Source organism: Bombina bombina, chromosome 5 (genome assembly GCF_027579735.1).
Source record: "Bombina bombina isolate aBomBom1 chromosome 5, aBomBom1.pri, whole genome shotgun sequence".
NCBI classification, from domain to species: Eukaryota; Metazoa; Chordata; class Amphibia; order Anura; family Bombinatoridae; genus Bombina; species Bombina bombina.
The window spans coordinates 650745363-650762949 of NC_069503.1; the positions used below are offsets into that span (position 1 = coordinate 650745363).

At 38.0% G+C, this 17587-nt stretch overlaps 1 protein-coding gene across 3 annotated transcripts in view; it reads right to left on the reverse strand.

Annotated features, from left to right (window-relative positions):
* CDH12 (cadherin 12) overlaps positions 1-17587 on the reverse strand; it is a 755267-nt gene that overhangs the window by 101874 nt on the left and 635806 nt on the right. For all 3 annotated transcript variants that reach the window (XM_053714614.1, XM_053714612.1, XM_053714613.1), the window contains one exon: positions 773-1026. In XM_053714614.1, coding sequence (XP_053570589.1) covers positions 773-1026 — 254 coding nt within the window. The remainder of the gene's footprint in view (positions 1-772; positions 1027-17587) is intronic.

The window sequence follows — 17587 nt, forward strand, 5'->3', positions numbered from 1 at the left end:
GCAGTTGTCCTCTGCAGGGCTTGGGTACCGTTCCATTCTCGGTCTTAGAGTTGGCATTCCTGTTGGCCTCCAGTGCGCATTCCTGTCTTGGCCTCCAGTAGACAATACTGTCTTTGGTCTAAATTGACACTTTATTCCTGGCCTTACAGTAGGCACTCCTGTTCTTGGCCCTATCATGGGCATTACCTTAGACTCCAGTTCGGGTGTGGGCATACCTGTTTACCTTTCCTGTTTCCAGTCTACAACTTCCAGCTCCAGTACAATAAACTTGCTTACTTGCCATAATTCCATAATGAAGCACATACTGCTGGCCATTTTTAGTATTCAAAACAGTCCTAAGCCTGCCAGCGTCTCGCATATACTCCTTACCCCCGAACATGCTCTCAGATGCTCTGCATCTCCCAGGATGACGCAGGTTTCAGCAGTTATGCTGAAGCTTGCGCTGCATATGTAATCTCATCCTACATGTTCTATCTGAATCATGAAAGTTTAATTTTGACTTTAGTGTTCCTTTAATTTATTCTCTTAAAATATTTTTTAAGAATAATATTTTTTACTTTTTAATCCTTTGTCTTTTGAAATAAGTAAAGGCTTTTGGTTCTAGCTACTGAAAGGAAATAATTTTGCTTTCATGTTTCAAATCAATAAAAAAAATACTTTACTGTGCATTAGTATCAAGTAAGTGTGACTTATTGACATTGTCATTTACACATGATATTATGCTTGGGGCTTTAACATTTTTAAAGGCTACATTAAATTAAGCTTTCCATACCGGATGGGACTGGTTCCAACATCAAGATCTTGTGCTGTTACTGCTCCTATAATGGTGCCAATAGGTGTGTCTTCATAAACTTCCATTGTATAGAAGGGTTTACTAAATACTGGAGGTTCATCAACATCTAGTACATTTATTTTTACAGTAGCTGTGTCTTTAAATGGTCCCACTGAGTTGAAACGTTGGTCCAGATGTATGTTCGAGGCTTCTACTTTGAATATGTATGCTTTTTTTGTCTCAAAGTCTAGTTGCTGAAAGATTAAAACAAATGAATGTAAATATATTTCTGAGGGATTTTGGCAGCAACAAAATTCTCTACTTTCTTTGTTTTTTCAAAAGAACACACAAATTAAGTGGTTTTACCCCTAAGGCTAAGAAAACAATACCTGTGATTAAACCACATGTGCCTTATCTACTATATTCAAAATATTATTTTGCTTCACAAACCTCAATATATCTTGTGAATTGTTTTGTCTGACAAAAATAATTTGAATGTAAAAGCATTTCTCAAACATATATCAGTGTGTTTTTTATTTTACCTTTCTAAACAGTAAGACAAATACTTATCCAACAGTGTCATCTAGTGGACCAAAAGAAGAAAGCAGTTAAATAAGTTTTACATAAGGACATACACAGTATAAAAGACTATTATTTTGGTTCTAAAAAAAGTAACCCCTCAAAATTAATTACATATTATATTACATTATATCATATTATATTACATTGTGAAGAATAAAATATCCTTATTTAATTTTCTGTTGATCTTTTTTTATGTGTTTAAAGGTTTTTGTTTGAAAAATATTATCACAGTAATATTGAAGTCTAATTGGAGAGCGTTAATGAAATAAGTAATGTTCTTTCATAGAAATATGTATCTAAATATGAATGGCACACACTGTAGGTCTGGAATAAAACAAGCTTGGCTTGTAAACTAATTTGCAGACTCTGCAGGGGCAATCATCACTGTATGCAATAAGAAGGAAGAGGAATGCGTATTAATTATGACCATCGTATTAAAAAATATTTTTCATTGGGGCTATATGGGCAGTGAAATTTACATGGCAGAACATGACACTGCTAAAAACTCTCATATTGAAGCAGGTACACATTAAAATGCAAATGGATGTTTAAGGCTACCTTTCAAGCATTTTGGAGACAGCAATATCCATAACGGTTAAACATTCATTACATACCATCTTGATCTGTGTGTAAACTTTAAATAACACCAAAATACTTTGTTCAATTACAGGGAGATTGTCGTCAACTTTGTTCTTTAGTTTATATAAAAGTGACCAATTTAAAATGTATTTAAGTTTTTTTTGTTTTTCTGAAAAGCTTTTGTTTTTGTGCTGAATAAATTAATATTTTCTTTTATATACGCAGATGTGTGTATCTCTCAACAAGTAATCAAAGGCAGTTCCCTTTTTCAACCAGTTTGGATTAGTAGGAAGAACAAAACCAATGCTATAGCATTAGTTTCAATTTACGTTTAAACACATTTTACTTTTCCAGAAAACAAATGCATCACTGATGACAGCACACGTTGGGGTAGATTTACTATATGTCAAGCGGACATGATACTATACTATGTACCAGAATATACCTGGATAGCAAATAAGGTACAGGTAAGTATCCTGATGAGTATTCAGAATCTCTGGGGCATACAATAAAGAGCATTAAATTAGTAATAAAAGTTCAAGTAATCAGCATGTTAAATCTATACAGATCTAAACTGTATATAATAAGGTACATTGATATAGGGCTAGATTACGAGTCAAGAGCATTGTATGCACGCGAGTGATATCAGGCTTTTGTGTATGTTTGTGCGCAAGTTAAATTCCACCCATATTACAATTTTAAAGTAAATACAAACTCGTGAGCGTAATCGTGTTTTACTCTAGAATGATTACCGCAACTTCAGAGCTATGGTTAACAGTTACGTGAGTCAAATAAGTGTCACAAAACACATCAAAAATACCTTTAAAAGTACAGTTACACTCATATTAACACTATCTAAAAAAAAAATATTTAAAAAAAATTGCACCAAAAAGGGCTCAAAGATGAGATGCCAGGTGTTAAAAAAGGGCCAAAAATGCTTTTCAATAGGGATCCATAGAAACACATATAAATATATACTGTATGCATATTTTCTAAACATATGTATATCTGTATTTATATATGTATATATGTATTTACTGACAAATATACACATATAAATACAGATATACATATGTATCGAAATTCATATATATTTCTTGTTGCAATCGTTTGCTCAAAACAAGGCTCCATTAAAGTCTATGAGGGAATACAATCCTGAGTTTGCAACTTTGTAAAGTCTGCACGAGGATGGGACCGCAAGAGTGCAAACATTTTACTTGCGACCTGCAATAAGTGCGCAACTGAGCGTGTAATGGTAAAAAAAGATAAACACTCTTGGGAGAGCTAATTTGAGCTTCACTCATAACCTAGCCGTTAATAAATAAAGTGCATATGATTAGCATGTTCTGAAACAGAATCTATGCAGCATAAAAAAGATACATGTAATTAGCACAGAAAATGCATGTAACTAAGATGTTTGTCTATAAAGAATTTATATTATGTTAAATAAGATACCGGTAAGTAGTATGTGCTGTGTCTACAGAATTTACGGTGCATACAAACAGAAACTAAACTGTAGCACATCTATGAAACATATAGACCTAGATTATGAGTGGATCACTATCATTAGTGTGAAGAGCGTAAACACAATCACAAGATTGCGTGTTCTTTATGCTCAAATCCATATTACAAGTGACGTGCTGTTAAAATTACTGCAAATTAGTTTGTGCGAGATCGCAGTAATTTATGCTCCCCAAATTTTCTATGGGTAGCGTTGAGCAGTAATATGTGCTCGTATTACAAGTTGAAAGTAAATGTGATCGCATGAACGCAACCGCATTTACCGCTCAAACTTTTTATGCAAATGAAAAGGTTGCCTGAAGAGTTTGTCCGGAGGAACCAGTTTCACTAAACTACACTTTGAGCCCCTAAACCACCAACCCCCCCACAACACAAACTACCTCTTTACACTATTAAGCCATAAACCTCCACACACACACACCCCACTACAAAGTAAGCTTGTACACTGTTAACATCTAAACCGCCACCCCTGCAAAGTAAACTTCTACATTATTAACCCCTAAACCCCCAGCCTCCGCATCGCAAAGTCCGCACTACACTACTAGCCCCTAAACTGCCAGCCCCCAACACAACTGAACCCACTAACATATAAAACCCTAACCTAACACCCCCTACATTAACCCACACTAGACTAACCCTACCTTTACCCAAAAACAAACTAACTAAAATATACCATTACTATTTAAAAAAAAAACTAACATTTCAAAAAATAACAATAACCAACAATAAAGTGTTATACCTATTCTAATCCCCCACAAAAAAACACCACTCCAAAAAAATATTCTAACACTAAACCTTTTGTAGGGCATTGCCCTAAAGTGAACTGGCTCTTTTTCTTAAAACAAAACTACCACCTTCTAATATTAACCCCCCAACCCCACCCTTAAAAAAAATGCCCTAAAAAGGCCATTAAAAGGGCATACAGCTCTTTTGCTGCCCAGAGGAAAAACAAATCCCTAATTTAAAAAAAAAAAAAAAAAAAACAAGATGGTACTTACCAAAGATGATGGCGGCACTCCATCTTTATCCCGGTATTGGTCCTTCTTCATCCCAGCAGTGGTCCATCTTCTTATCTTCCTCCCAGCTGCGGTGATGGCGGGCTTAATTTATCTTCAGATCTTTAACACGGAAGTCCTCTTCATGCTATCATCAACCGCACTCTGAATTTTTAATGCGAGGTACCCCTTTTATATAGGGGAACCCTTGCATTCCTATTGGCTGATTGTCATGTTCAAATTCAAATCATCCAATAGAATGAAAGCTTTTTTTGGCTGATTTGAATTTGAACATGAAAATTAGCTAATAGGAATGCAAGGGTACCTCTATATAAAAGGGGTACCTCGCATTCAAAATTCAGCATACAGCTGGTGACCACATAAAGAGGAGCTCTGTGTTAAATATCTGAAGATGAAGACCACCCTCGCCACCACCACTGGGATTTAAGGTAAGAAGATGGACTGCCACTGTGATGAAGGAGAACCACCTGCGGGATGAATATGGAGTGCCAACATCATCTTTGGTGAGTACCATCTTGGGGTTTAATGTTAGTTTGTTTTTTTGGGGGTGTTTTTTTTTTAGATTAGTGATTTTTTTCTATGGCCTTTTAAAGGCAATGCCCAGCCAAATGCCATTTTCAGGGCATAAGAGTAGGTTTTTTTTTAGATATTTCCTTGGGGTGGGGTGTCATAAGGGTTAATGTTAGAAGGTGGTAGTTTTGTTTTAATGAAAAGAGCTGGTTCAATTTAGGGCAATGCCCTACAAAAGGCCCTTTTAAGGGCTATTTGTAGTTTTGTGTTTTTTTATTTTTTTTTATTTTTTTTTGGGAGAGGTTTAAAATAGGCATAACTCTTTTTTCAATTTTGGTAATTTGTTTAGTTTTTGTAATGTAGTTTTTTGGTTTTCTTTGCTATCACTCCATTTAAATAGAATAGAGCATTGTTTTTTTCTATTTCCCTGTCAAAACTATATCTTTTTTTTACATAGACAATCCAAGGTATTGATCTAGACCCATCTTGTTATATTTCATGCCACCATTTCACCGGCAAATGCTATCATATGAAAATAATGTTTTTAACGTTTTCACAAACTTTGGGTTTCTCACTGAAATTATTTACATACTGCTTGTGCAATCATAGCACACATGATGATAAAAGCCTCTCTGGGATCCCCTTTGTTCTGAAATAGTAGACATGCATGGCTTTGCCACCGTTTTTTGGTAATTAAAAGGCTGCTAACTGCAGTTGTGCACCACACTCTATTATTCCTGGCAGTGAAGGGGTTAATCAGGTAGCTTGTAAGGTTAATTTTAGCTTTAGTTTAGAGATTACCCTCCCACCTAACACCTACCCCTGCTTGATCCCTTAATGACCCCCCCCCCAAGGGTTAGTCTATTTTGGGTTTATGTAGGGGTGTGAGGTTAGGGGGTTTAGATGTTAGTGGGTTCATTTGTGTTGGGGGCTGACGGTTTTGGGGTTAATAATGTAGTGGATTACTTTGCAATGTGGGGGGGCTGGCAGTTTAGGGTTAATAGTGTAGTGGTGACTTTGTGGTGGGCTATGTGGTGGTTTAGGGGTTATTACAGTAGGGGTCTACTGACGATTTGGGTTAGAGCGAGAGTAGGGGGAATAGGTTATCGCTCTCACAATAGTGTAAATTTGGCTTTTGTGTGCATCAGGTTAGCGCTGGAGCAATACATTTTTACTTTTAATTTGTTATTCCAATGCGCACAGTTTTTTTTCTAGCGCAGTTATCACTCTAGTGAAAGAGCTAATTAGCGCTCCACTTGTAATCTAGCCCACAATGTTTCTATATAATAACAAATAGCAAAAATTTTTCCAGCCTCCAAGTTGATAGAAAAAGACTTTATTCTTTCATTTAGGGTCCAGAGAAAAACATACAACGTTTCAGGCCTGCCTTAGGCCCTTAGTCATGTTTGAATCCATAAACATAACAAAACTGTTCAGCTATAACAATGTGAATAATTAGCAAAAAAAAAAATGTTATATGTTAAATAAGTAGCAAAAATGTCTACTACTATAGCCACTATCTAATACACCTCAGGCATGAGGTTAAATAAGAGAAGGCAATGAGAGAAAACATTGAAATATTCACTATGAGCTATTTTAAACCAAACTGAGCTCAGCAGCTCTGGTTCAGGTAGTCACCCTGCTCAGAAAACACATTTTCCAGGCAGGGACAATAAAAAATGCAGACAAGGGGGGAGTGGCTAGGCAGCGGCCATGAACGGTCGCAATATCTGTTGCTCCTAAGGGGATCTGCTCAATCCGCTGATTAAAGCAGTAAGTCTGCAAATGCTACTACCATTCACCTCATATTTGATTAGATGAAGGAAAGCAGCGCTGACCTACACTACTTTTGCAGAGTTCATGAGCTCTAGGACCCAGATCTGTCCCATTGAGTTCCTATGCGGCGGCGGCGTTGTTGCAGGACTTCGACACCCCCCCCAGTAACCTGGGGTATAACAGTCAGTAACCGACTGTCCACCTCCGTACAAAGGGAACCATCTCTCAAGATATTCTTTATACAAGCGGAACTAGTGGGGAAACGGAGCTGCACACAAACTGATTAATAAAGGGTTCAAAATCGGAGAAGAAAATGGAGGCCCTGAACAAATGGGAAAGAGATGTGACGCAGCTCATAAGAGAACACTACTGGAGCTTGGAGGCTGAACTATGCAGACTTTTCATGGGACCAGCAGTTACAGGGGCCCCTCTGAGCGCGGATGGTGAGAGAGTTAAACAGCCTGGGTCAATGAAAGAGGATAACATCAGGTCCTGCAGCAGCAAAACTGCCCAGAGGCAGGGCATGGCAACTATGGAGGCTCAACCTTACAGCGGGCGGCTTAATAGATCCGCATATTGGATGCGGTTGGAAGATGTTAAGAACCAGAATCGGACCCGCTCTAATTCCACACTAATGGATAGCCCTAATCTGCTATCTACTGACTTCCCGCCTACAACCAGGTCCAGAGCCGTAAGTGAAATGTCTAGAAACTCCCTGACTGTGCAAGAAAAAAGGGGCTATGCGGCTACGAGAGGCCCACAAGCAGTAAACACACGGAGTGTGCGTCCCCGGTGCTCTATGCCTTTCCTTATGGTGAGCCCTTCACAGGACTTGGAGAAGCAGAGAGGGACCCGCTTGTCCGATAGCCCTAGCCTACCAGCTCCTACCCATCCGCCTATAACTGTGACAGAGGTTGGAAAGAAGGTAAATTTTAGCCCCACAGTGTGTGATTACTGCTGCCTGATATCTGCTGGTCGGACACCTATAATAGTGCCCGGAGCTGGAGGGGGGAAAAGCGGAGTGCTCTCAACTTCCCAGGTTACCCTAGGCAATGCTGCAGTAGGACACTTACAAGCGACGGTGCCGATGAGTATGTGGAGCATGTGCTCCTTGCGCTCCGGACTCTACCACAGACGGAGCCCTTTGCAGGACACCCGACAGAGAGTGGGTTAAAGGGATCTGAAGCTTTGAAGCCCTGCATATGAGTCCCACTTTTGAAACCGATTAGGGGCTTATATTTTGAGGAGTATCTCTAATACTATGGCAGGACACCACTATTGGACCAGTTCCCGGTGCAGGGTATTGTGCGTTGCTTTCATATTAAAGTGACATTCTTGGCAGCATAAGTACTGTAATAGTTAAATACGCTATTGTGTTCATGAGGACTTCCTATCTGAAACCTAAATATATGTTATTATACACCTCTGTCTGCCTTCCCCAATAGATTATCATGTGTTAAACAACCCAGTTCACTGTTTCATGTTAGTTAAAATTTGTTATGGGCAGCAGATGTGTTATGCTACTTTATTCATCCTTACTATGCTCAAATGCAGTAACCCTAATTGCTGGCTGGGAGTATATGTTAATATTCCTAACAGTTAAATGTGACTGTTGTTTTTTGTTTTGGTTGGAGTTTGCACGCAATTAAAGGTAATATTGATAATTTGCAATAGGTATAGTATAGTTAGTGCCTTGACCTCATTTAGTCTAGGGTACGTTAGATGTGGAAGGTTACCATCCTATGTTATAATAACACACCTGGTTATATTTATGTACAGTGACCCCAATAACTGCCAGTATTACCCAATACTACTATGTATATTGTTAGCGGTTTAACGTGTTACCCTATGCCCACATTACAAGCTACTTTCTACACTCTTTTAGTTGCAATGCATTTGCTGTCGGAGTAAGTTCCTACACAGTCAGGTGTTATTTAGCATACCCATATTAGTTTTAGTCCAGTTTAGACTTTGCCTCCACTTAGCCTACATTAATCTTGTTATAGAAAACTGACATCCCACTCTGTTAAAACCCTCTTTATTAAGTTTACAATAACCCTAATGGCTGCTTGGAAATTCAGAATACATAACTATATGTTTTGCAGGTTCATGGCCTACCCTATAGTCGCAACGCAGGTTGTTTATTTTTATATTACTTAACCAAAATATCTCTTCTGTGCGAATAAGTCCACGCACAGGCAGACGTTGCACCACCAACCCACAATGGTCATAGTTCAGTTAATTGTTATTCCCACTCAGTTGTAAACCTCTGTATCTCAGAATAAACATTATAGCACGGACCTAGAGCATTATAATTCTCCACATATGTTGTTTATTGCCTAGTTTTGCTCCCTCTTACTCTTGATAACCAATCTTTATGATTGTACCTTTAGTATGTGGAGCATGTGCTCCTTGTGCTCCGGACTCTACCACAGACGGAGCCCTTTGCAGGACACCCGACAGAGAGTGGGTTAAAAGGATCTGAAGCTTTGAAGCCCTGCATATGAGTCCCACTTTTGAAACTGATTAGGGGCTTATATTTTGAGGAGTATCTCTAATACTATGGCAGGACACCACTATTTGACCAGTTCCTGGTGCAGGGTATTGTGCGTTGCTTTCAAATTAAAGTGACATTCTTGGCAGCATAAGTACTGTAATAGTTAAATACGCTATTGTGTAAACCTCTCTCTGGATCAGCCAATCGGATTGAACTTGAATCTGATTGGCTGATTCCATCAGCCAATCAGAATTTTCCTACCTTAATTCCGATTGGCTGATAGAATCCTATCAGCCAATCGGAATTCGAGGGACGCCATCTTGGATGACGTCATTTAAAGGAACCTTCATTCGGACTTAGGACGTCGAAAGAAGAGGATGGATCCGCGCCGGAGGTCTTCAAGATGGAGCCGCTCGTCATCGGATGAAGATAGAAGATGCCACTTGGATGAAGATGGTCTCCTCTTCTGCCCGGATAGGATGAAGACTTTGGAGCCTCTTCTGGACTTCTTCAGCCGCTTGATAGAAGACTTCAGCCGGATGATGGATCTCCAGCCCCCGCTTGGGCTTGGATGAAGATTTCAGAGCCTGGACGGATCGGTCATACCCGGTGTGGTGAAGATAAGGTAGGAAGATCTTCAGGGGCTTAGTGTTAGATTTATTTAAGGGGGGTTTGGGTTAGATAAGGGGTATGTGGGTGGTGGGTTGTAATGTTGGGGGGGGGTATTGTGTTTATTTTTACAGGCAATAAGTTATTTTGCAACTTGTAATAGTTGCACACCCCAAATGCGAAAAAAGCCATAATGTTCACAACTGATTTGCCGTGCGACTTGTAATCTTGCTCAAAGAGGTACCAGATAGGTGAGATGGACAAATCCAGCCGAATTAGATAAAATGTATTTGGATAGCCAGTTGAACTACAGGGATCGATTTATTAAAGAGCCATAAAACCCAAAAATATCGTTTCATGATTCAGATAAAAAATACGATTTTAAACAACTTTACAATTTACTTCTATTATAATATTTTCTTAATTTTCTTGTTATTCGTTGTTGAAAAGCAGGAATGAAAGCCCAGGAGTGTGCACGTGTCTGCTGCACTATATGGCAGCAGTTTTGATAGAATATTATACATTAGCAAGAGCACTAGATGGCAGTACTATTTCCTGTCATGTAGTGCTTCAGGCATGTGCACGCTACCTGTCTAGATATCTCTTCAACAAAGAATAACATGACAATGAAGCAAATTTGATAATAGGAGTATATTGGAAACTTTTTTTAAATTATATCCTCTATCTGAATAATGAAAATGTTGTGTCCCTTTAAGAAAACCTACCCACGATCTCAGCTAGCAACCAATCATGAGAGAGCAGGGACTGTGTTTTACCTAGGTCAGATTAGTCAAGAGGGATTTCACGCCTCCTGCTCAGAGCTGGTGGAGAGGTGAAGAAACAACATTCTTAATGCCACTGCTTCTTGACTATCAGCTCATGTGAGCCTGCACCACAGGAGCTCTGGATAAATCTAGAACATGATGTAGGCAAAGACTGTTAAATTACATAGTTTAGTTGTCTATAATAATGACAAAGGATAAAGCTTTGCAATGTTAGCAATCCTTTAGATGCTGTTAGTGCAACATTTCTTGGTAGCTGGCAAACTCAACATTTCAACAAATTAAAAAGACTCATAGCAGTTTCTATGGGCTGAGGAGTTTTATCACCCAGGCAGTTGTGCACCCTCAGTGCTGGTTGTATGTGTGCAGAGTGTCATATCCACCTGTGCCAATAACATCACCACTAGCATGGAGAATAAAAAGCTTAATCATGCATCCATATAAATCATGAAAAGCACTATACCAATGACTGTTATAGAAAAATACATAATAGTTTCGTAAGCAATTTATTCACATAAGTAAATCATATGCAAGTTATTAATATTCATGTTTTTTTTTTTTTTTTTAAAAATACATATATCTACATTTCCTCAATATCAATCCATTATTATTATTATGTGCATTTATTTTGTATCTGTGGCTAAAGAAATTTTCCAACAACATAGTGCCACATGCAGTTTTAAAAATATCCTCTGCTGGGGGGGCGGAGCCAACTGCCAAGCAGAACAGTCGCACTGGAGGGGAGCTCCACATATTTTAATGACTATAATTACATTTTCTGTAATCCACTAATTTAAAAAGCGCTTAAATATTGCCTAGATGTGATGGTCAGCCATGTTTGGAAGTCTTGAGAGCTATTTTGGGCTCCAGGACTAATCAGGCAGAGTTGTGCTTAAAGCCAAAACATACGGACAAGACACTATATCTGTAACTACACAATGTTTTTTGCCCAGTCTAAGCTGAATGTGTCATTGCTATTATACAGGAGAAGCTGACTTAAATCACTAGGAGATCTGGGCGACAATCCGGAGTCTATGTTGCAGTACTGATGAATCGAGGTTCTTACAACGGATAAGCAACAACGCCATCTTGACTCCAGCTTAGGCGGCCTTAACTCTGCTGTGGACGTCTCCACACAATAACGGAACAAAGCCTCACCAAAATACAGAAATAGCCAGAGTGCACTGCTTACCTGTTTTCTCCCTTGGAACATGGAGGTGGAGACTATTACTGTCCGGAGACTACTGCTGGAGCTAGATCAAAAGCTCAATGCCGGTTTTGAAGACATCAGGGCTATAATTAGAAGTGTGCACATAGCGCTGGTCATCCCTGCACTCGAGACGTGCTTTGAACCCAAAGACCAAAAAGAAGATCCTTAAACAAAAGTATACCCACCTGGCAATGGCGATGAACTACCCGACACTAGGGGGAGTACATCAGTTTGCCACATATCCTCTCCTTTTGACCCAGCTATGATGGATATGTTTATATACAAGCAGGAGATCGCTGTCATTGCGGCACAAGTAGTTGGGAACACTCACGATATGAAGCCGTATAATCTCTGCTTTGCCGGTCCCTCAAAGCCCATTAAGTCTGTGCTGCTACCAGGAGATTTCTCAGTCCTTGATGTGCAGACCTACGAGTTTACTGTTTACCGCTATGCTCAGGCAGATGTCAGAACTGGTGTAGGGTAAAGAAAACACTCACCTATTTCCCCTACGTTAGAGAACTCTTGACTCTATACATCTGGACTAATTCCTGTTTATGTTTGATATGCTCTTGCAGCAATCTGTTCTTCCAAGTTTTAATTTATATGTATATAGGTTATTTTTAAATGCGATACTAATTTAGGCAGGAGGTTGGTTGGAAGTACAGTTCATGTGTGTATCCTCCTATAGTGGTGTTATTATACAATGTTACCCTCTGCTTTAGGGCTTATACAGTAGATAAATAATTTGTCTTTCCCTTTTTCCTGCTACCCTCATTTATTGTATTTACTGATCGTTTTACAAGTTTTACAATGGGTATTATGAGCTCAACCAACACCACTAAAATATCCTGATAACAGATGTAATTAATAATGGTCACCACTAGTGGGGAGTCATAGCCTGGTTACAGTTTGCTCTGTACGATGTGATCTTGCAGCCTATGTCATTTACCTGTATCCCCCCCGGACCTCTCTGTGCTGAGGACGAAACCACATATAAAATTTTAAAGAAAAATCCAATGGCAGACTTTAAGAAAGAATATGACTCACTAATATTGGATGGAAGAAAGGATGAAATTCTGAGTGAAAAGGAATATAATTTCCTCAAAGTGATACACCCAGTAATACCCATATATTACCATCTACCAAAGGTCCACAAAAGACTGGTGGACCCCCCAGGGAGACCTATTGTCTCGGGGATAGGGGGTCTAACTTCGAACCTTTCAGAATATGTGGACCACATTTTAAAACCGATGGTACCATGTTTGAGATCTTATGTAAGAGATACACCACACATGTTAGATTTACTTAAAAAGGTGCAGTGGGAGGAAGGTTACATGTGGCTAACCATGGATGTGAATGCACTGTACACATGTATCCCACACAGCTTGGGGATAGCTAGGGTAGATTATTTTTTTGATAAGGCTAGAATTATCAATGAAAACCAAGGGGATTTTGTTAAGAGAGCTATAAATTTTATTTTAACAAAGAATTTTTTTCTCTTTGAAGATAGGTATTTCCTCCAAACCACCGGTACCGCAATGGGCACCAAGTTTGCGCCTGATTTTGCAAATTTGTACATGGGGTGGTGGGAGGATCTGTTTATCTTCAATAGTAGAAATCCATTTGAAAAAAGAGTTATTGAATGGTTCAAATATATCGACGATATTTTGGTCATCTGGCATGGAAGTGTAGAGGAAGCAGAGGAATTAGTACGATATGTCAATTTAAACACCTTGAACCTAACTTTCACCCACACTATTGATAAAGAAAAAGTCACATTTCTTGATTTGGAATTGACACATAGGGGAAAGGAAATAGTTACCAAACTCTATAGGAAGGAAACTGACACCAATGGCTACCTTCATGCAAAGAGTGGTCACCATATGAAATGGCTTAGAAATATCCCCTATGGTCAATTTCAAAGAGCAAGAAGAAATTGTACAGACTTAGAAGTATATGATAAGGAAGCTGAGATCATAGAAAAAATATTTAGGGCCAAAGAATATTCTGGGGAACTGGTAACCAAAGCACGAGAAAGGGCCAGAAGATTAGAATTCAATCTACCTCCAGATGGGATAAGACGAAAAGAAATCAAGAACGATAGTAGGGATAATAGGGTAAATTTTATCACAAAATATAATAATGCACACAAGAATATTGAGAAGGCCCTAAATAAATATTGGCCTATTCTTTTGCAAGATCCAGTGTTAAAATATATTATCCCCAATAAGGGTAAGGTGATATACAGAAAAAAACAATCTATAAGAAATTTGGTGGCTCCAAGTAAACTTAGAAAGAAAGAAACTGGAAGTAATTGGTTGAGACAACATACAAGAGGATTTTTTAGATGTGGGAGAAAAGGCTGCACTTGCTGTACCCATATACACCCTGATAATAAATACTTCTATTCTAGTAAAGATGGAAAAAAACACGACATTAAGGAACTAATGAACTGTAAGACCAATTACGTGGTCTACTTATTAGAATGTTCGTGTGGGAAAAAGTATGTGGGAAGAACAAAAAGAAAAGTAAAGTATAGGTTAACTGAACACCTAAGGAATATCGACATAGGACTCACTTCCCATGAAGTGTCAGCACATTTTTTAGAAGCACACATGAGGGATAATAGTAGTTTAAAAATAAAAGCCATCGAACATGTAAAACGAGATGAAAGGGGCGGGGATCGCCTTAGGACCCTGAGACAATGAGAGACTTTCTGGATTCATGCATTGGGTACCCTAGAGCCATATGGTATGAATAGAGATGTTGATCTAGCGGCCTTTATTGAATCCTAGTGCATGTCTCCAGACTAAAATATCTTCCTTATCTCTCTTTTATACAACATGTAAAAAATTATCCCAAAATTTCAATATCTAAATATCAAGAGATGAAATAAACTTGATTTAGTGAAATTGATAATCAAGAAACTCAATCCATTTTAAGTTAATCTATATAAGCGATCAATCTGTTGGGTTTTAATGGTAATAATAGACTATCCCTGAAGATGAATGGTTGGGGTAGGCGAGTAAGGGTATTTATTCGATTAGTCAGTATAATAAAATCTCTGTGAATATGTGACCCATTATTTTAGGTCCAAACTGATACTACAAAGATATACAATATATTGGAAAGATATAATATATCATATTTTATATTGTATTTTTACTACACATACATGATATCCCATACATATGTTTATGAGATGAATGGCCACTGTATGTATGGGACATGTAGCATTATATGCATGCCGGTGTGTGTGTATATATATTAACTTGTTTTACAATTTAGATAATATGTACTTTTAAATAATTTACTGAGTCCCCCAAGTAGTGACTTAAAATATATTAAATTTTACTGTATGAATTTTTAAACTATTTATGTAATTGAAAGTGTCTTGAATGTAGATTTTATAATATTTATAAGTTTTAAGATATTATATAAATGAAATATATATTTTTAGTTTAATTTATGCATGTATGATCAGTTTGTATAAACTGTATGTGTTTTTTTGCGCATATATATTGTACACTATTGGATTTAAGCGCACCGAAACTAACTGATTATCTGTACAAAATATGTACATAATATGTGCTATTGATAATAGGAGTGATCACATTGAAATAAAACACAAACATTATGTATTATGTAATATGAAACTTAAAATGTTTGAAATAAGGGTGATGGCTACTAATATATTGGCTTATTGTTCCGATTGATTATGTCAAACAGATATGTGACTCCGCTATAAATTGACAGGTTACAGGTATGTGGGCATGCCTCTGACGAAGTGGGGAGGAGCCCCATGAAACGCGTAAGGCCACGCCCACATCTACACACGCTGCGAGGAGTCAGATCCACAGACACTCTAGCCGGCTTGTGAGTGTTTAGTGAGATTCTGAACATACCCGGCGTGAACTACTGTTTGTACTTTGTTTTGCCTAAAAGACCCTGTGGACACGGCAACATTTACCAAGAGACTCTGGGACTATGGGTATGCGGTTTTACCTGTGACAGCCTGACCAGAGACCACGGACCTTTGAGAACTAGTGCTCGGCTATACCTGGGAGCTGCAGTTTGCACATACGGTGGCGGAAGGGGAGACCCACTGCACCGGAAGAGGGTTCGTGGTGAGCAAGTGCCTGGGGCTTTTTGCTTCTTGTGCCATATTCATACCTCATTCTGTTTGAGGTTGGAAAGTGTGAGTGTGTTTTTGTCACTGCAACTTTTGTATTAAAATTTAAGTTTTACTATACTACACTCAGATCAGTCCCTTGCGCTCCTGTCTCCTTTCTCTTTTGTTATCTTTTCATCCAGCCACCCCTTCCTGCCGGTGGTGTTATCCAGGACGCTGCAGTGTGGATTAGAAGACAGAGCCCTTACAATATATTGATACAAACAATATCCTTTAAATTGTATTTGCTTATTTGCTTATTTGCTTTTAAAATTTTCAGATAAGGTCACTTAACAGCAATATTTATTTAAAGTGGCTTTGTTTCATTTATTCATTCATTTATTTTGTTTATCTATCAATTTATTTATTTGTTAATTTTTTATATATACTGGTGGGTTTTTATTACAAATATCAATATCTATATAGATTCATATAATACTTTTTACTCCTGCCAACCAATAGGTGGCGCTCTTTATTGGCAGATTGCTTAGATCTTGCCCCTGTTTTTAGTTTAATTTATATATATATAGGTTATTTTTAAATGCGATACTAATTTAGGCAGGAGGTTGGTTGGAAGTACAGTTCATGTGTGTATCCTCCTATAGTGGTGTTATTATACAATGTTACCCTCTGCTTTAGGGCTTATACAGTAGATAAATAATTTGTCTTTCCCTTTTTCCTGCTACCCTCATTTATTGTATTTACTGATCGTTTTACAAGTTTTACAATGGGTATTATGAGCTCAACCAACACCACTAAAATATCCTGATAACAGATGTAATTAATAATGGTCACCACTAGTGGGGAGTCATAGCCTGGTTACAGTTTGCTCTGTACGATGTGATCTTGCAGCCTATGTCATTTACCTGTATCCCTCCCCCGGACCTCTCTGTGCTGAGATTTAAGATTAGCCCCCCATAAACACATCTTATGAACATGGATTCAGGTCATCTCTGGGAACTTCAGCACTATTTTTTTTTCAGGCATCTGGAACCAGCAGCTGATACACATTATCGTATGTATTATACACAGTTTCTGCTTTTGTTTTTTTATTTCTGAGAGGCAGTCCATCTTAATATAACTGTGTTATTTTCATTATTCCAGTTATCTTTTAACCAGGTTAATTGTTCTTAATAAGTTTGGGGTAGATTGTGAGCTTGTATACAAATAGCACACTTCTGATCTTACATAACTCTGATAATTTTTTTCTTTCAGATAGTATATATAATATGTTGGTAAAATGAGCTCATTTGAAGCAAGCTTAGTTATGTTGTAACAGTATAAACATCTAGATACCCTGCCACAATCTGTTTTACACTAATTCATACATGTATTAGTTATAAATTGCTTCCCTTACTCACCTTCATATAACAGACCTCTCATAACCAGCAGATCTTGAAGTAGTCAGCTAAATTATTATTGCCCTATTATATATCTCACTGACAATAGTGACCCACTAGATCAGTAATTTTGTTACCTGAAGTTAGTTTTGGTATTTAAATTGTTGTTATACAGTTATTTGTTGAGCCCCAGTGCATTCTACTTCATTTTGATCTCTATGG